General features: G+C 48.8%; 7 protein-coding genes across 7 annotated transcripts; 4 read left to right on the forward strand and 3 right to left on the reverse strand.

Annotated features, from left to right (window-relative positions):
• Positions 1 to 1,150: 1,150 nt before the first annotated feature.
• EJ05DRAFT_433319 (putative short chain dehydrogenase/oxidoreductase) lies at positions 1,151 to 2,044 on the forward strand (the record flags this gene model as incomplete). The annotated part of the gene is made up of 3 exons (XM_033741604.1): positions 1,151 to 1,371; positions 1,424 to 1,667; positions 1,733 to 2,044. The coding sequence occupies 3 exons, from the start codon at positions 1,151 to 1,153 to the stop codon at positions 2,042 to 2,044; spliced, it is 777 nt and encodes a 258-aa protein (XP_033605522.1).
• A 350-nt stretch (positions 2,045 to 2,394) lies between these two features.
• On the reverse strand, positions 2,395 to 5,486 carry EJ05DRAFT_24674 (DUF221-domain-containing protein). The gene is made up of 4 exons (XM_033740117.1): positions 5,319 to 5,486; positions 5,029 to 5,175; positions 3,780 to 4,975; positions 2,395 to 3,733 (listed from the first exon to the last, which is right to left on the reverse strand). The coding sequence occupies exons 1-4, from the start codon at positions 5,399 to 5,401 to the stop codon at positions 2,553 to 2,555; spliced, it is 2,607 nt and encodes an 868-aa protein (XP_033605523.1). The 5' UTR covers positions 5,402 to 5,486; the 3' UTR covers positions 2,395 to 2,552.
• A 731-nt stretch (positions 5,487 to 6,217) lies between these two features.
• Positions 6,218 to 9,562, forward strand: EJ05DRAFT_24733 (uncharacterized protein). The gene is made up of 2 exons (XM_033740124.1): positions 6,218 to 6,508; positions 6,558 to 9,562. The coding sequence occupies exon 2, from the start codon at positions 6,637 to 6,639 to the stop codon at positions 9,457 to 9,459; it is 2,823 nt and encodes a 940-aa protein (XP_033605524.1). The 5' UTR covers positions 6,218 to 6,508; positions 6,558 to 6,636; the 3' UTR covers positions 9,460 to 9,562.
• A 2,088-nt stretch (positions 9,563 to 11,650) lies between these two features.
• EJ05DRAFT_495915 (GPR1/FUN34/YaaH-class plasma membrane protein) lies at positions 11,651 to 12,688 on the reverse strand (the record flags this gene model as incomplete). The annotated part of the gene is made up of 4 exons (XM_033746307.1): positions 11,651 to 11,715; positions 11,765 to 12,169; positions 12,219 to 12,409; positions 12,462 to 12,688. 4 exons carry the CDS (start codon positions 12,686 to 12,688, stop codon positions 11,651 to 11,653), a joined length of 888 nt encoding a protein of 295 aa, XP_033605525.1.
• A 1,759-nt stretch (positions 12,689 to 14,447) lies between these two features.
• On the forward strand, positions 14,448 to 15,202 carry EJ05DRAFT_24788 (uncharacterized protein). The gene has a single exon (XM_033740133.1). The coding sequence runs from the start codon at positions 14,576 to 14,578 to the stop codon at positions 15,029 to 15,031; it is 456 nt and encodes a 151-aa protein (XP_033605526.1). The 5' UTR covers positions 14,448 to 14,575; the 3' UTR covers positions 15,032 to 15,202.
• Positions 15,203 to 15,373: 171 nt separating this feature from the next.
• Positions 15,374 to 16,266, reverse strand: EJ05DRAFT_495917 (uncharacterized protein; the record flags this gene model as incomplete). Its single annotated transcript, XM_033746308.1, has 3 exons — positions 15,374 to 16,014; positions 16,091 to 16,156; positions 16,206 to 16,266. 3 exons carry the CDS (start codon positions 16,264 to 16,266, stop codon positions 15,374 to 15,376), a joined length of 768 nt encoding a protein of 255 aa, XP_033605527.1.
• Positions 16,267 to 16,601: 335 nt separating this feature from the next.
• EJ05DRAFT_495918 (uncharacterized protein) lies at positions 16,602 to 18,694 on the forward strand (the record flags this gene model as incomplete). Its single annotated transcript, XM_033746309.1, has 2 exons — positions 16,602 to 16,802; positions 16,850 to 18,694. The coding sequence occupies 2 exons, from the start codon at positions 16,602 to 16,604 to the stop codon at positions 18,692 to 18,694; spliced, it is 2,046 nt and encodes a 681-aa protein (XP_033605528.1).
• Between the last annotated feature and the right edge of the window lie 2 nt (positions 18,695 to 18,696).

The following is an 18,696-nucleotide window of genomic DNA, read 5'->3' on the forward strand; positions in this document are numbered from 1 at the left end:
TGACTTCTTCCACGACTCTGGAGTCCCAATCACCAGCAACAGCTCTGTTACCTCTCTCCCTCCACCCCCAGTCATTATCCCTACCTTTTTGTCAGTGAAAACCTACAGTTAACCAGTTCGACAGTAACTCACCCCAGAGATTCGCGGCAGCACACCCGAAATACGCCACAAGCGCAAATATTATCCACAGGTCGTCCACATGGTATCCAGCCTTGACCAAGGACTTGCAAATATACCGTAAGATCACGGATACCGCAGATACAACGACGCAAATTACGCCAACCACGTAACTACGTCGACCAGACCACGTCAGCTCTTCCAAGTCGTCCATGTCTTCTCACACTAGCGATTATATCAGAAAGAATATGAAAAATGTTGGGACCAGCCCAAAAAATGCATGAATGAATAAATGAATGAAAATGAATGAAGGACATGTAATCCTAGGCCATCAGAGCCCTTCAAAACTGATACGGGGGCAGCCTGCGACTAATAACATAACGGCTATGAGAGCGTAAGCTTTGCCAACTCTGCAACAGGTAAAACAAAAACTCACACCTACACAGTAAAGAGAGAGACAGCGAGGCGAATATATCAATGCCTTAAGCCCGCGCCATACATTGTGCATGAATGCTGTTGATGCACAGACCTGCCCAAAGAAGAAATGCCAAGAGAATGCTCTGACGCTTTAGGTAGGGCCGACACCTACAGCCCCCAGGATTGTACGCAATAGGGGTCCGAGTGTGATATTGGGGCCGTACTAGGATGCCAAGAGGGGGCGTGGTTGCAGACTGCGTCGCACAAAATCTCACTGTCCTACCGCAAGTGCCTCATAGGTTTATTTTCTGGCTTGGAATGTACAACAAGATGATTGTTTAGAATGCGTGCGCAACGCCTGTGGCGCAGCCGCTACTTACACTAAGCACTCATAGCATCCTACCACACGTGAGCACAAGACTCTCTGGGATACCTTGCCTGCCGCTATAAGAAAGGTGACGTTTTACGAATACGAGAACGAGTCCTCCCTTTGGACGACGAAGACGTGACATGTCGCAATTTAGTGGCCACTATATTGAGAAACATTGTTTATTTAATCCTTAGAGATGCCCTCTTCTTCCCTTGTGTATCTTCAATAAAAATCTCTTGACTAACCATGACTAGTACCACCAAGATCGTCATAATTACTGGATGCAGCTCGGGGATCGGCCTTGCTGCCACTAAACTGTTTGTGGAGAAAGGATACAATGTGTTCGGCCTCGATGTCGCAGACTTCGCAATCGAGATGGACGATAAGGTATTCTCATTCCACAAAGCAGACCTCTGTAAAGATGGTGCGATTGAGGCCGCCGTCGAGGCCTGTGTGAAGAAGTTCGGGTATGTATCACTCCCTAACAACCCCGTGATGTAGTCGATTAACATGTTCCAGACCGCCCACAACACTGCTCAACATCGCCGGTGTCATGGACGCCTTCGAGGCCGCAGACACCGTCTCCGACGCTCAATGGGACCGCCAGATCGCAGTCAACCTCACCGCGCCTGTCAAACTGATGCGCGCGGTCTTGCCCCACATGCAAGCAGCCAAACAAGGCGCCATTGTCAATGTGTGTTCGCGCGCTGCAATCGGCGGCGCCTGCGCTGGTGTCGCATATACGGCCAGCAAGCACGGTCTCGTACGTCCCCTTTCCAGTTTTCCCGTCGATCATTGTTATTTTGCTCCACATACTGATATTCCCAGCTCGGCGCAACCAAGAACACTGCCTGGCGTTTTCGCAAGGAGAGAATTCGCGTCAACGCCGTGCTTCCGGGCGCTATCGCCACAGGAATTGGATCTAGCATAAGCAGAGATTCCTTTGACAAGGCCTCTTACGCGGAGTGCTTGCCGGTTACCAATCTGACCAGCGACCAATCACTAGAATATGAGCAGAGAAAGGAGCAGGACATTCAGCCGGAAGCTGTTGCAAAGAGTATATATTTTCTGGCGAGTGAGGATGCGGGGGTTTTGACGGGTGTCTGTATGCCGGTCGACAAAGGGTGGAGTACGATTTGAGTGCGGTAGAGGTGGTATATGACATGTGAACGTCGCGAGGTGGCTGGGTCTTGGTTGCCGACTCTTCATGGCTTATCGCTCGAATTGGGTTAGGCTACATAGTCCAGTGTTTTCTCGCATAACATAAATTCGCACCTGTAGTAGGGATCAATGTGTTGGATATCGAGCTGCTATTGAATGCGGCTCCAGTCATCTGACTTTACTCTACAAGCTTTGCCTACCTCAACCTATCACCTGCATAACCTATCCACGCTATCTCATCATCAATGGGAACGTGGACTGACATGGGCGCTGGTACTGTTGTCTATATCGCCGAGGAAACCCACCTACTCCATTAATATTCCATCACGGACGCTCACATCACCATCTTGATAGCTGCTGATAGAAATTCTATCAGGCATTGGGGGTCGAGCGCAAGGTCAATAATCAGTGTGTCTACAGGTCGTATTGCCGAATTCTCCGGGCCTTACACACTAAGTGATCCGCGCATGTCTATTTTCCAAATCCTTCAGAAAGGAATAGGTTTCTTCCACGCCGGCAGCTGCCTGAGATTATCTTCGTCGAATTTCACATGCCTCTTCTCATCGAGCCACGCCCCCTCATCGGTACTCTTAAGACCCTTCTTTTCATTCTCTTCAATTAGTCTCTTACTCAATCCCATATCATCTTGAGGCAGCCAAATCGTCGCTGGCTTACTGATCAGACTAGGATTTGTATACGCATTCTTGAGCTCATCCTCTGTATATTCGATGGCATCACCATCCTCTCCTTGGTTGTGCAAGAATGTTTTCATAACCTTATGACTTGCGTAGATGTGTGGCTCAAAGAAACGCGCAACGGGGTCTACAACGCGTTTTGGAATATGCATGCTGTTGCCTAGACTTTGGATGCGAGAATGCTCATCGGCACCATCTATGACCCCTTCTTCCGCGGTAAGCAACGGCTCTTCTTCTTCTCCTTCAGCTGCTAGCAAATCATCAGGGAAGTGATCCTCAAGCGGACTCAAGTAGCGGTTCATAACGACATTGTAAGCGATTGTTCCGAAGAATAACACTGCGATCATGATTGAGGGGCCAGTCGCTTTTCGTAGTCCGAATAATCCAATGAGTGCGAGCTCGCCGACGTATATACCAGTCAACATTTGCGTCAGCGCCCGGGTGTAGCACTTTCCTTTCGTTTCGAGCTTGGGCTGGACGACGTAAAGAAGCTGGTGGCGGTAGCAGAAATAAAAAAGTATCAAGCCAATAGCAGCAATACCTAGTACGAGAGGCGAGATGATCGAGTATGCAAGGGCGATGATGACGAAATTATTGAACTTGGGATACATCTTACCCCATCCTATGCCTTTCATGGTGGTATACTGTGTGTATTTGTCTCGGGGTGTCTTGTTGATGAACCAGTCCCAGAAGACATATTGGAAGAGATCGGAATAATTGAGGATATTTTTGGTTGCCGAACCGAGACCTTGCAGAATGAAATAAGTGAGGTAGAAGTTGGATGAGCTGGGTAGCTTGTCGGCCAATAGCATCGGGACATTTCCAGGATTGTTGATGAGTTGTGGTACAAAAGCAGTTGCTGACGAAGACAGAGCAGTAACGAAAAAGACTTGAATGATCTGAAATAGATAGTACCACGTCTGTACTTGTAGCTCTGCCGTCACTGTTGTTGGTTCGAACATTTTTGCAACATCTGTAGTGTGTCAATCAAATGTCGACTACTAGGATTCGCAGCTTACATCTCAATATGTCCGGAACATATGAAGCGATGAAGCTCGTCGCTAAAGGGGGCAGTAGTCCTACCATCAGTCCCAAGATGGGATCTGGCAGACTTTTGATCCAGCCAAGCCACTGAACTTTTTCTGCTAGATAGTTGACATTGGAGATCGAGGCGATGAATGCAGTTGGTATAGACCAAAAGATGATTAGTGCTATTACAAACACGTTACCGGCAGACTTCTTTGACAGTCGAACAGATTGAGGTAGCGTGATGTTTGTCCATATGATTTCTTTTGGCAGGACACCGATCAATTTAGACTTGATCGCAAGATTTGCTGGCATTGGTATTTTTGACTTTGGATTGCTTCGGTAAGCTCGTTGAGCGGCCGACTGCGTTGCGTATTCCACGAAAATGGCAGATCGGGCTTCAGCAGCATCCGTGCTATGTAAATCTCGATCTTCGTCGACTTTCTGTACTTTGGCGGTAGCTTCGGCCTGGAGATGGTCAATCGCGTCGGATTCTGTCCCGAGGACATAGTATTGCTTGCGAATTGGTCGCAGGGCAGAGATTGTCTGGTCGGTCAAGCCAACCACGCCTGAGCCATTTCTCTTCGATATTTTCGCTCTCTTCTTGTTCACCGTCTTCAGATAACAAAGCTCGGTAGACTCCAGTTGAGCTAATGTTGCGTTCCTTGCTCCCACGTGCTCATCCAATTTTGGTGTAGGCTTCACCACCCATTGTCGCATGACCTCCTTGCCCAAAGTGGACTGGGATTCACCGTCAACCAACACATCTTTTGGTGGATCAAGATAGAGTACAGTCCTTGAAGAAAGGCGAGAGGCGTTAGTCCTTGATAGGTGCCAAGCTTGGCGTAGACCGATCAACCACATACGTTCTCGGGCTATCGTAAACATGACGAAGCCAAAATATACCCAAGCCACAACGGCATGTGCATACAGACGTTTCTTACCATGAACATTCCCGAACCCAAGCTTGTCCAACTGAGAAGCATTGCCCTTACCAGTGGCGTTAACAGGGAAGAGAATTGGCCAGGTGATGCAGGCTCCAATTACACAGATGAAGATGATAGTCTTCAGAAAACGGAGGTAGAGATACGCATCGAGAGATGAGTGTTCTAAAACGAATTTATCGCCTAATTGCCATATGGGTTTTAGCCATTCGATGCGTGCTGTGCTCGAGCCTGGAGTCCGATCTCTGTTGAATGTCAGGCCCAGATTTTGATATTTACGCCGTGACGGTGGTATTACTTCTCTGAAATAAGGTCGATGTAAGTCCTCGGGGCATAAATGCGTTTATGATAGCGCCTGATGAGGCAGAATATCACAAGAAATATGATAGCGGTGATAAGAGACGGGACAAAAGCGGCGATGATTGCGGCAAGTGACGCAGACTTACTGCCTGACTAAAGGCATTGTTAGTATCAAGCAGTCCAAGTGTATCAGAAGAGTGAAGGCAGAATGCCCTCCATCACTTCTACGTAAAGCAGGGAGCAGGGATCATGGTGCTCGTGGGTGTGTAGTACGTCTGGAGCACTTACGTCATTACCGCCGTTCTTGTCGAAAGCAAAAATGCGATCTGGAACGTCCCAGTCCAGCGGGGAGTAGAGCACTGTTTGTGCATCCATATTCTATGTATGTCAGGATTCAGGTCAATATCAAGACTAGCGTTGGTGATTGTGAAAGAACCATGTCAAGGTAGATGGAGATGGCAACGTGCAACCGGAATCTCGAAACAAGGCAACAGGATTGAGCAGGATTGGAGCTGGCGCCACTCTTGGCTGTGGCTGAGCACTCATGCGCAGATCTGAGCACGTCACGTTGATCTAAGGACCTAGGTGCTTGCCTTACGTGGACGAGAACAACGACAACGACACTGCGCGAACGACCCATACGAGTATCACCGTATCTATTACTAGAATCATACTAGTCACCAAGTCAACTATGCCGAGATGGAACTCCACACCTTGTTACATGTACTCCATCCTCTCGGACGTTCCTCCGGCCGGTCTAGAGTTAGATTGGGGATGCAAGGCTGCTCGAGGAGATCGGTCAGTCAGCCTGCATTAGCTGGCTCAGTTCTGTACACAATCGACCTCGTATAGACAATACTGTGCCCCTAGTGGTGTCTAGAGTCAAAACCACATTGGCCGATATCCTGCGTGAGATGCTGATCGGTGTCATTGTCTCCCTGAGAGACTTCTAGACCATGTTCACTCGATCTTATCGTATTTCAGCTGAAAGTGGGCGGGGCATAAAACGCACTACAAGACCTGGAATTGAGAACTGGGAAACTCTTCTGTATCACTGTGTCCTCCAGCAAAATCTAGCAAGGTGCTAACCAGAAAGTCTTCGAAGACGTGCCAGACTCATCATGGTCATCTGCAATTCAATCCTCGTACACTTACTTCTGACGATACTCGTCTCTGCTGCTCCTAAACAAATGTCGAAGATGGCCACGTGCGGCTACCCGGTGTTTCGTTCTCTCCCAATCGAGGAGGGCATGTTCCCGCGCTCTCTTTTTGGCCGGCAAACCTACAGTCCCAATTGTCCCATGCTAACCTTATCATGTGACCCTACTGGCTCCATTTGCTGCGAATACGGGAAGCAATGCTGTGGCAATGGTTGCTGTGATATTGGCTATAGCTGCGAGTCGACTTCCTCTGGACTTGCTTGTTGCCCGTACTCGGGCGTGGCAGAGGGTGTCTGCGCCGATTTATCTGTTACAAATGTTCGTCATATTCAAATTTATGTTTGACCGCGGCTGATTTGTAGCGAAGCCATGCCAAGGAGACGACCAGTACTGCGTAGCCACAGACTATTGTTGCCCCATCGACACTGGATGTGCTGTTTATAGCGATGGCTCTCCTTATTGCGCTACGGCAGATTCTCTCCCATCGATCTCCACGACAATCACCCCGATATACTCCTGACTCTGCTACAATGCGCTCAACATACAGTCCCCCCCCAGAAGAATACAGCAGTATTTCGACTATCTCCACGCCTGAGCCCGATATACCATTATTCTCCATACCCGGTGATACGTCGACTTTGACCACTACAACCGATTCCTCTCCTGCTATTTCTACTCGTCCTGTAACAGCAAGTCTACCATATACGCCTTTGATGAGCTTAGTTTCGAGCCTTCATATAAGCTCTTCTCTAGGGATAGAAGCGAACTCGAAGTCATTTTGGAATAGTCCTGTGTCAGAGACCGCAACTTCATATACCCAATCCACGGGCTCTTACACATCGACAAGTAATGGTCCTACGTCCACAATCTCTACTATCACTACCACGAGTTCCATAAATCCTACAAGAAGTCCTCTCTCCAGTAGCGCGATTGGAGGAATTACAGGGGGTGGTATAGCTGCTCTCTTCGCTCTTCTTCTCATCTGGTGGTGTATCCATAAAGGCTGGTGCCTCACCCCTAAGAGGTCTAACGGAAGCACCGTCCACGTGGTACATCAGCATCATCATACGAGCCCCAAAGTCCCCCGCGTGCCGGAGACACATACCAGCTTGGACCATCGACACAAAATTATCCGTCGAAAACAACGTTCAGACCTTCCACGGAGCACTCGCTACAAACCCGGTCTCGATGACGAACGAGAATCTCCTCGTCTCTTTCAAAGACTGCCTCAGGGCTGGATCCTATTAGCTCACCTTCAGCCGGGAGAGGGTAATGACGCTTTACACTGCGAGATACGAGACAGCACTCAATCTGAGAAGTATGAGGCACTCTCTTGGGTCTGGTTTCAGCGCTCTCGAATAGAGAAAAACTCGAAGAAGCCCCTTAGGATGATCCCAATGCTCGTTAGTCGGTCGGATGGGATCAAAGATGGGCAACATATCATTATGTGGATTACTCCAAATCTCGCTAGAGCCCTATGGAAGCTACGTCCGCCTCTAGGTCAGACATCCCGACCGTTATGGATTGATATGCTCTGTATCATACAAGGCAGCTCTGTTGAGGCAAGAGAAGATCAAGAACAACAGCTGCCACTAATGGCCTCCATCTATGGCTCTGCTCAATACGTGATTGCCTGGCTCGGGGAGATTGCTGAGGGTATAGAATTCATATTCGAACAGGCCAACCTCATTATCGGTCTCGACACGCCTTTTTCTGAAAAGATAATGCCTTACAAACCCTTCGTTGACTACAGTCCGAAGGAAGTTCAAATTATACATGATTTTGCTTTGAGAGATTACTGGACTAGGATTTGGATTGTCCAAGAATTTGCCCTATCAAACTCCAGCTTTTCGCTTATTTTCAAATCCGACGAGCTCGAAACAACGTGGCCTCAAGTGAATGTTCTCATCAATGATATAGATGGACCAACGCAACATGGCGTCGTCCGAAATATTGTTGACGACTACGTACTGTTCCCGGGCGTGGTCAATTGTTCGGTTCTGGCCGCCGTCCGCAAGTATGTGAGACCTGCCCAAATATTACAATACAAGTTTTACGAGATCAAACATGAGGGCCTCCGACTACTGCCTTTGATTCACTATCTACGCAATCACATGTGTGGCGAGCCCATGGATCGCTTCATGGCTCTCAAATCACTCACCCGTGGTGATACATTTGATATAATCAGTCCCCAATACAATATTAAGAACCAATATGTAGCGGAGTATGGTAGTCAAGCGTGGCTTGCACTAGAGCGCTTTTTTCCTCGCGTCACTCGTCCTGTCAAATACCACAGATCCGAACTGACAGCGATCGCTCATACATACGGTCAACTCGTCGAACTCGTAGCCATACTCTATGGTCGTCTCGATGCCCTCAACTGCAACACGGGCCAGACTGAGGAAGAAAGCCTCCATGGGTATGGCTTATCATCCTGGATCCCCAACCTCTGGAGCCCGCACACCACGTATTCACTCATCGATGGCGGCCGCGGTCCCGAAACCTGGTTTCAGGACATCGAGCACATGTACTCCGCTGGAATGGCAAGACCGCCAGCAGTATACAGACTAAAACCCCTTGATGGTAGTCACTACAGCCCAGACCCAGGCAAGCTTCTAGTTACAGGCTTCCAATTCGACTATATCGACAAGATACTGCCCCAGGCTGTCACGCCACAAACGCTCGAGGTACCACTCGGCGAACGTACCGTTGCGCGTCTCAATGACGCACTGCTTACCTGGGCAGAAAACAATGCCGCTGAGCTGGATGGGTGGGGTCTGGGTATATACCGAGACTGGAATGGCGGCTACGATATGGCGTTGCGCCGCATGCTCGTTGCAAATGTTGATCCCGCTCGGGCCTTTGGCAATCCCACTGCGAAAACCTCCGGCCACGACCTCAACTTCTGCAGGTCTACGGAGTGGGGCCAGGAGCCGACGCGCACGCTGACTGATGTTACGAAGGTCTGGCCACAGGAGATCATGCGTGTGCACCTCAACAGGCGTATGTTCCGCACTCGTATGGGGTATATTGGTGTGGGACCTGAAGCCTTGAAGAAGGGTGATTTGGTCGTTATTCTTTTCGGGGGGCAGACACCTTACGTGCTTAGAGAGAATAGTTTGGCGGCTCCGACGAGAATACATGGGACTGGTCAGAAAGGGCGGTGGCAGACGTATAAATTTCTAGGCGAGTGCTATGTTGACGGAATCATGGGCGATGACAACGGAACGGCAGATAGCGATCATCGCCAGGACTTTGTTCTAGAATAGGGTTCTGGAACACCATATATGTACATTTTCATGATTGTTAGTGGTTTATCCTTCTATAAATAAGCAAAAAATCCAAGATCGTAGTGCATAATATCGAGTCGGGGTACCTAACATCTTCAGTCACTCAGCCTACTAGCAACATTCCTCCAGTACCTCATCTTGAATTTGGCTCTAGACCATGTGCTTATGCAATGAAACAGATTCTTTCTCCATCAGGTTTATGTCCTGAATACATAGATGTCCAATACATCCTGAGGCGAGGAGTAGAGGGTTGTCATGAACATGTCCAGCGAGGCAACGCCGTGTCACCAAATATAAAATTAGATATGCATAGTCTGAGTCCCTGTAGGTGTTTAGGCAATTGACATTCGTCTCTGAGCGTCAGGAGCCGAGTTCTGAAATTGCCTTCTGAACTCCTTGACTGTTACTGATTCGACCGCAATTACAAGCACTAGCAGTGTTTAACTGGGAGTCCTATGTCAGGAAGTATAGACTACCTGCCCACGAGAACACCGGTGACAGTATTTGTCCAACATGCAATCGTACTTTGAGATCCAAAAGCTAATACTGTAAGCTGTAGCTGACTGGTCGAGAGGCATTTATGCGCCCGAACGCAAACCTGTACAACAAAATACAATGTCTGTGCTAGATAGAGTCAGCAGTTTTGTGAGCGCTCCGTTACTGTCGCGTCTCTCTGGGAGGTACTGCGTGGTATCGAGGAGCTTCGCGACTTTTTTATCTCTCCAGTACGTCCGATAAGCACCCCTGATGTGGTCTGAGATCCCACTACAACTGAGGGACTCTTGTGACTTGGATGAATGTGCTTAGAAAGGGTTCTGTTGATGTAAGAGTCCCCAGTAACTAGTACGAAGTGAATTATATTGGCGAGGTGATTTTGGAGTAGATACATGTGGTTCGGAGGGATCGTTTATGGCTTTTATTAGAATCAATCCAAGAGGCGCTAAGACTAGCATCCACCTGCTCTTTATCTACAGATCTTCATACTGCGTCATACTCTGGTCATCTTCCTTGAGAATTTTCGCCAGTCTCCAGCGCTGATGGTAGAGGCGAAAAGTTGAGGTGTAGAACCAAAGAAATACCTAGGCACATAATGGACAGGATAACTAAAAGTGAGTCGACTGTGCTGCGCATAGAAGCTATGCAGACTATCTAAGTCTAGTGTGAAGTGATGTGAGAGGACACCCCAGCCTGGAGACGCATGCGTGACGAAGGAATGCAGCCTGAGAATACACCCCGGTTCCAATGTGCTGAAGTCCCAAGGCGCCATAGTAATAAGGACACATACTATTGGAGCTTCGATATCATAGTCCCCGGCGTTCAATCCATACGTTATGTCTAGTTGAACCATCCGGCTACATTGCAGCCACACAATGCTACTTGCATTTGTCTTTGATGAGTCTAGAGCTTGACGTCAATCATTCTCATCAATATTAGGATATAGCTGTCGGTGAGGCTTTTCGGTCGGCCAGTGGAATTTAAGGCAAGTATGTCGAGCACCAATAGACGTTCCAAAGCGTATCTATCCGATTGGTGGACGTTGCCAGATGAAGTAGAAAAGAAAAGATGCCGTCCTTGATGCGCTACGACCAATATAGCCTAGCGCTGGATTTTCGTGGCAGTGGATACCTAGTCCGAAATTGGGAAACGACACAGAATGAAAGGATGAGTCGATAACAAGAGTATCGCCAGACTTTCAATTATGCAGTTGGGAGAGTAGTCATGCAGCCTTGCGCAGGCTGCACTGTGGTGTAGCATGCATATATACTGCAACAAGGTCCCCACTTTTCGCACAGGGTGAGTGTTGCGATCGACAAGGAAGCTCCGGACTAGGAAAATAGCTCTGCTTGCACTGGTCTTTATTCGGTCAGGTGTAGCGAAGAGGTTACCTTTCTCCCATAGCATCTATCAGTGCAAGAACTAGTGTCAGTAGGAACATAGGTCGGGTTTGGATATGCACACAAGGTCATTATTCCATTATTATTACTGATCATTTCGGCATGATACAACCATACATACGACGATACACACAGTGGACACCCAAGTGCCATGCCTGATCCTCGCCATCACGAAGGAAATCCATAGCTTCCAGAACACAATTTCCTCCCATCTCATTCATAACTCATCACTTCCATTCGCAGCATATTCTATGCATACGTGTGTATGTAGACAGTTAGACCTCCTCACTGACCTTCTGCTTAGAGCTCAGGGGCTTGATCATGGTTGAGAGATCACCGACTGGAAGGTATTAGTTGGAGTCCAAAAATGACTGCATGAGGATACATACCAGGTAGCGCTAACGGGAAATCAACGCTCGCAAGCATGATGCCGAAGAACAAGTACCAGCCGAGAAGACAAACGACAAATGCCAGTGCGCCCGCAGCTACTGTCATATTGTGGATCATGTCTGGGTTGCCTTGTGGGGTCTCGAGGAAGACGCCGGTCAAAAGACCGAAAGCGGGGATGAGAAGCAGGAAGATGAGCACGAAAACAACGTTCGTGCGCAGCGCACAGATGAGGTAGAAAAAGCACATTAAGCCCATGGAAAGCGTAAAGTAGCCGAACGAGTGGTTGAAGACAGGATTCTCAATGCCCGAGACCTCAGGGGAGTCCCCAGATGCTGGGACGTTGAAGGCACCAATAGCGTTAAAGTATGGGGTCAGTGTAGCACCAAAGATGAGCCAGAAGGAGCCTTGGCTTATGTTAGTTGGGTGAAGAGAAGATGTAGTAACTTCACATACCAAAGCTGCCGAATACGATGAATGGAAATGTATTGCCCAGGATGAACTCGCCAACGGCACCGAGAATCATTAGGAGACCACCAGCGAACCAGTAGGTGCCGACGGTCGCAGCTCCGAGACCACCAGCGCCCCGCCATCCGAGAAGAGCAAACGAAAGTGGAAAGAGAGCAAGCAAGAATCCAATGAGGCAGCTGAGACCGATATTAGAGAACAAAGCAGACACGAAAACATCTAAATACTTACAGCGGCGTTGGATTGGCGAATGTCTTACGGAGATCACCTGCCACACGGTTCTGAGGCGACAGGTAGATTTTCTCAAAGAGTTCTGGCGAGATGGAGATAGAACCAGCTGTCCTGATTCTTTGGAGAGCATTGTCAGCTTGTTCATTGCTTCCTAGGTGTTGGTGGAAATCTTTTTCCAGAGGATCGCCATTGGTGTTGGCTTGAGAGTAGTTGCCTTCGGCGGACATTATGAGTATTCGTCAATGGACAATAGATGCAGGAGGAGATAGTAATGAAGGAGCACCAGGCTGCTGGGACGAGGTATCTCGAATCAGGCGAGGAAGAGTATAAGGACTTTGCGGCACAAATCGACGGCACGGGGGAGTTGCGATTCAAATATGAACATCCTGTAAACCTCGGGAGCCGTCAATGACTCCGCACCTCATCAGATCCCCAAGCCATCACGAGCTATGAGACGATCTGGAGAGCTACATTTGACGAGATGCTAACAATGCCTAGTTAGGACGGAAGGGAACCGCATGGTCCTAGCTTTTCTCAGAGCTGTGGGCATTGGCGAATAGACAGCTGCGCATTTTCGATCGTGCGAAACGGTGAACGGATCGATGCAGGGATCCGTTACTCTTTTCCAGGCTGGGGCACATCCGAAAGCAGACCTTTGGTTGCTAGGAGTTTGGCACACTGCGCATGCATAGCAGCTGATGTGGGTTTTAGGTGGTATACCTACCGATCCTGAATATCAATGTAGATATGTGATTGCCTAAGTAATTTGGATTTTGAACTAGGAGCATCTCAAAGTGAGTGGCACCAGACTCGCGAAGGGTTAGTCGAGTACAGTAAAGATTGGGTAGGATAGGTACTGACGACTGCAGGAGAACGACTAGCAAGAAAGCGATGGAGTGACAGTGGAGAGAGTTGAGAATATGGGGAAAGTAGGAAGGCCATGCCGTGTTGAGTATGGACCCGGGTGGCCGGAGCTTTGATGTGGGGCAAGACGTGGCCTATCATGTCTATGTTGAATGGATCATTTTGCGGGGTAGCTCCCGGCGCTAACGGCCACGGTTGTAGAACATTGCCAGGCTGATATTCCTACGCCGAGCTTAATCAACCCCGGCCTTTCGTATTGCCATTGCCCCTATGTTCCATCTCGCACGCGGTCTACGTCACTCGACAGGTACGGCAGTCAAGCTTCTGACCACCTTTTTAAGGCTCGACTTGCATCCCAACTCTAGGGACGGTGTACATGCCTGTTGCTGAGCTTGAGCTGTTGCTCAACTGTGAAATGTTCATATTGGTCGGAAGTGGCCTTTTGAGTCTGCTGGCAATTCGTGTACTTTACAGTACCTACGCCCGAGATTGGGCATTAGAGCGCTGCTTCGCAGCGATGCAAGCTATAGACGGATGGCGTTGGTAGCAAAACAAGTGTCGTCTATCGTCCCGGGCCAAAGGCTTGGGGCGCTTGTGCGAATCAGGGGTCATTCTAACGCCTGAATCAATCATGGGGTGTGTGATGATGGTCGCCAACAGCTTGCCATAAATGCACGGATAGCTCAGGTATCTCTTAACCTGGACAGCTGATCGTCAGGTTTCGTAACAACTTGCCGCGTCAAGATTCCGCGATTAGAGATTCGTGATTCGTGATTCGTGGTTCATGATTCATGCTCCGTGCTCCGTGCTCCATGATACGTGTTGGGAGGCCCCCGATGTTCCATAAAATGCGAACTTCCGCTGACTGCTTACTCTTCTTCTTCACATTGCCGAAGCATATACCCGAGCCTTATCTGCTCGGAGATGAAAACCGCAGCGTAGCCTTCGTGACTATGTCGAATTGTGTGCAAGAACACATATTCTTCCTTAGCTGACCTTCATGTCACAACGATCCGTACTGCAATTGCTCAATCTCAGGATTGCCAATCCATAAGACTTGGTAGAACAGTAGCAGGTTTAGACCTAATGGTTTTGGAGCTTCATCATACCATCAGGTGGCAGCCTTGCTTGCCTTAATAGACATAACAGTCAGTTGCTACATTAGAAAATGTATCTCCATACCTTGTTAACTGGTCTACGCATATTAGTATATGACAACGTCGGACCACCAGAGTACGCCTTCATAAGAAATGGGTTTTACGCATAATGCTACGGCTGCATTCTCCGAGTTCCAAAGCAGAACTGGGCTTTTCGCGGAGATGGCAACCGGATGCGCGAGCAGTGAAGGTCACAAATTCTATGCGATTCGACAATCGTTCGAAGATCGTACTTGGTTTACCGAAATTGCAGATACCCGCATCATTCGCTCCCCATGGCGCGACTGCAAGCTCGCGTTTGTTCTCGGTGAGTTCCAGACCTTATTTTATCCCACTTCGCTAATGGGTCAGAACTTTCCCGTGATGGGAGGCTTTGATGGTGTTCAGGTGCAATGCCAAGTGCCAGCCTTTAGCAAGACACGAACCGCAACCGATCCCTTTCGCCACACATCCATCGACCCTTCAGCTGAGACGCTGCGTTGGAAGAATGGGTTTAGAGTCTTGTCTCACGTGTCATTCCGTGGTACGACACGTTCTCATGTTCGATAGCCTTCAATATAGTTAGAACCCTAGAATTTACTAGGCCAGTGGCCTGAAAAAAACGCTCTGCAAAAAGAAGACGCGGAATGAAGAACTTCTCTAGGTCGATGACACGATATATGAAGTCAGCTACTACTTTTCCATTAATGCAATGATTGTGGAACGTTAGGCTCAGGACGATGAATTTGCAGGTGCATCAGAGCTATACCGTAGAGAAGAGAGATGCCCGGGTATTCATCTAAACATCTATGCTTCACTCAACTCCACGAGACAGCGGCCAAAGATCAAAGTGGTGACATGGTGGGCGACAAACCGAACAAGACCGACCTTAAAGAACCTCAATATAGGCCACTAGTTTTGTAATCGCCATAAAGGTTCCTTTCCGATGGACGCCCAGAATTGTCTGCGCTCTTCGAAGACCGCCTCGCACCAACTCTTCACTTCGGGAAGCTTGATACGCGTTGATACCCACGTGAATTCACCGAGATCTACGCGCCCTTCTTGTGATCGCTCGTATTCTACCATCTGTAGAAGAAGCTCCATTTTGTCAATATCATGAACATAAGTTGCTTCAAGTGTCCGATCATCCTCATATTCTTGCCAAATCTGCCTTATCTCTGTTCCTGAAAGTCCAGGAACACTACCCAGCAATCGCTGGCAGATATAGTCCATAGTTTCCGATTCACGGCGCGACTTCTCAGGTTTTGAAATCCCGTCGACTGGCGTGATGTCGCCGACTAAGGCCTCAGCCATGTCATGCACCAACGCCATCCTTGTACAGTGTGGGATGTTCACCCGGGATGAGAGTGAAGGAGGAGCGAGCATGGTCAATATTGACATTCGATACATGTGGTCCGAGATTGACTCGGCATCCTCAAGCCCGAATCGTCGCCAGCCAGCTCTTTTGGTAGTCTTCAATCGCTCAAGAATATGGAAGAATGGAATTGGAGAATCCTTATCATGCTCAGGGCGGTGAGGAATGGTGGATAGTACTGCATATAAGTCAACGATCATGTCTCAACATTGCACGAAGTGGGCTGTAAGGCCATGTGCTTTTCGTCCACGTACCGCTTTCCGGGGTCCAAGGTTGATCGGCCTTGAAGTTGACGTTCGTGGGGACTCCTGACGAAGGCTCTGTTAGGATGGTTAATAGATGCATGAGCATTTACTGCGTGGTGCTTACTAGAAGGACTGTTAGTCTGAGGAACGTCCTCAGCGGGACTGTCAAGTATCTTTGGGGACATGACTGTAGTCAACAAGCGGTATAGCTAGAGAAAGATCACTTTTGATAATTCGCAGATCCTGATCATCCTATGAAGGTCCGTCCTAAAGTGTAGAGTCTAAGGTTTGCAAGAAAGCTCAACAATCGAAAGTGCCGATGTTGTGATTTCGCAAGCCAAACAAAGGGCGGCGGTTCCTAATCCATCGGACCACGGAAAACGTTGGCCCTGGCTTGATCGGCATGCTTTTTGGTGGGGCGACATGTCGTTCCTGCCAAGACCGGCAGCAAGCTCATGTTGTGACCTCACAGTGCAAAACAACAATTGTCTTGCTGCTGGAGCTTGCTCTAAGTGCAAACATGGCCCGCTCATACCTGTCGCTCTTTGTCACAAACTTGAGGCTTCTGGACCTACATCATTTGTCTGATTGGCCCGATATCACAGAAGCTTCATTCGCTACATCTTCAAAGGATCATCAAAACCAGAAGCAACGCATCAGACAAGCAGAATGGGCCTTGTATCGTTTGTTCGAGACTTGGGATCCTTCCGAGACTCGCAGTGTCAGTATTATCATCGAAAAGCATGTACTGCACTCACAATTGCATAGAAACTCCAGCCATTCTTCCCTCCTTTCGAACCCCTCCAATCGATCAACCTCCGAGCTGCTTTGTTCCGATGCCTGAACGATTTGAAGAAAAATGGAGTTCTGGGTCGAGAAGCTTCACTGCGCAAAACTATGTTGGATGAATGTAAAGGCGACAAGTTCGTGGAGATGCTTTTCTTCTTTTCCACGGCAGTACTGAAGAGGAAGCTGGACGACACGTCGCGGAACCAGTCGCATATGAGTATTGCAAGAAAGATCTCCGTGGCCTCAAGTCTCAGAGGTCCGGAAGAGCAGATACAGCTTGTCCCACTACTAATTGCTCACGCATCGTCAATAAGTACGATTCTCAAAAAGAGGACTTCGAATACGGTCCTATACTCCGAGGTCAACGAGCTCCTACAGATCACGTCACTCGACATTACTGAGAAAGATCGAAGGTATCAAGCTATCGCAAGCCAGACGGCAGGTGCTGATGGCGGTATCCTGGCGTCAGAAGCAGCCAGAAAGCAATTACAAGACAATTGGGTTGCCAATCAAAAGTGGCTGGAGGTAGTGATCAATGGTGATGAAAAGCAGGGCGATGACGACATCCTTAGTGGCTCATACAATAACTTCCTCCAACACATTCAAACAGGCAACCAACAAAGCAAGAGAGGGACGAAGACTGGCTTGATTGAGGATTTAGAGGGTCGCATCAGGATTCAGGAGCGACGTCTTCGCCGGTGGGATGACTTTCAACAGAGGTTCAAAACTGCAAACGAACCAGATACCATCCTAGAATCAAAAACCAGTGCGAGGCCGCTTAGACAACCTTTGAGTATTCAGTTCAGTGAGCATGAGTGTCTGCGTCCAGGACAGAGTGGTGCTCCGACCTCTCCGAAACCAGCCTTCCATCGCATACTAGATTACCGTAATGTAGTGGATGCGACACTGGAAGAACTTGAAGCTATGTCCTCTCGAAAAGAACGCCCGAGAAAACCAGTCTCAGCAAACGCAGTGCGAAATGCATCTGGCAGGCCAGTATCACAAGGGCCTATCCCAGATGAAGCGAGCAACACGACCAGTGACGTGTCCAGTGCTTCTCAGAGGCCTCGAAGGCAGACTTCGCAACAGAAGCTGCCGCCTACGACCTCGCAGAGACTTGATTCAAGTAGTGAGAAGCTAGCGCTACTAGAGGTAGAGTCTGATCCATCTATCACTGCCAGCGCATCTGTTCACTGCAGTAATCGGATAGACATGCAATCTCTATCGACTATAATGCCAGAAATACGAGACACTAGCACAGTTGTGGAGGCCATGCCTACACTCGCCGAACAAATCGTAACTTCTGTAACTGACGCGTCCCCATCCCCCGTCAAGCGAGAACCGCGCCTATCCCTAGTTGATAGGACCAGATTGTCTATGGCTGCACATACCTTCGGCCCCAGCACACTGATGTCCGTTACCGAATCACCCGATCTGCCGTCTCCTGTTCCACCCATGCCAGAAATTCCAGACGATCGGGCGAACCGGCGTACAACGCTCCTCGAGCGTACACGTCAGTCAATGAGTCTCGCAGCAACAAAGCCGAAGCCTCGCCAGTCGATGAATAAGAAGCGCCAGTCCTTGTTTCCTGTTAACCAATTCGAGACACCCAGAAAGACGACCTGGTCTCTCGAAGAAGAAAAACCTGCGGAAGAAGAGGTGACGCTTGAAGATGCAGACTACGACAACATATTCAAAAGCAGGCCTAAGATTGCACACAGCCCCGCGCCGTCTCCAAGCTTCATCGAGGATACATCCGCTATTGGAGGCGAAGAGTGGGAGAGTTCCCCGCTGCGTAGATTCCAGAAGACTGGTGACGCATGAAT

Source organism: Pseudovirgaria hyperparasitica (assembly GCF_010093815.1).
Source record: "Pseudovirgaria hyperparasitica strain CBS 121739 unplaced genomic scaffold EJ05scaffold_1, whole genome shotgun sequence".
Lineage (NCBI taxonomy): Eukaryota > Fungi > Ascomycota > Dothideomycetes > Acrospermales > Acrospermaceae > Pseudovirgaria > Pseudovirgaria hyperparasitica.

Bases quoted from the DNA above. Each gene is read 5' to 3' on its own strand.
- EJ05DRAFT_24733 (XM_033740124.1), top strand. From the start codon at position 6,637: ATGGCTCTCCTTATTGCGCTACGGCAGATTCTCTCCCATCGATCTCCA.
- EJ05DRAFT_24788 (XM_033740133.1), top strand. From the start codon at position 14,576: ATGGGTTTTACGCATAATGCTACGGCTGCATTCTCCGAGTTCCAAAGC.
- EJ05DRAFT_24674 (XM_033740117.1), bottom strand. From the start codon at position 5,401: ATGCACAAACAGTGCTCTACTCCCCGCTGGACTGGGACGTTCCAGATC. The intron at 5,176-5,318 runs GTAAGTGCTCCA...TTAGTCAGGCAG, and splicing joins ACAAGAACGGCGGTAATGAC to TAAGTCTGCGTCACTTGCCG. The intron at 4,976-5,028 runs GTAATACCACCG...GACATTCAACAG, and splicing joins ATCGACCTTATTTCAGAGAA to AGATCGGACTCCAGGCTCGA.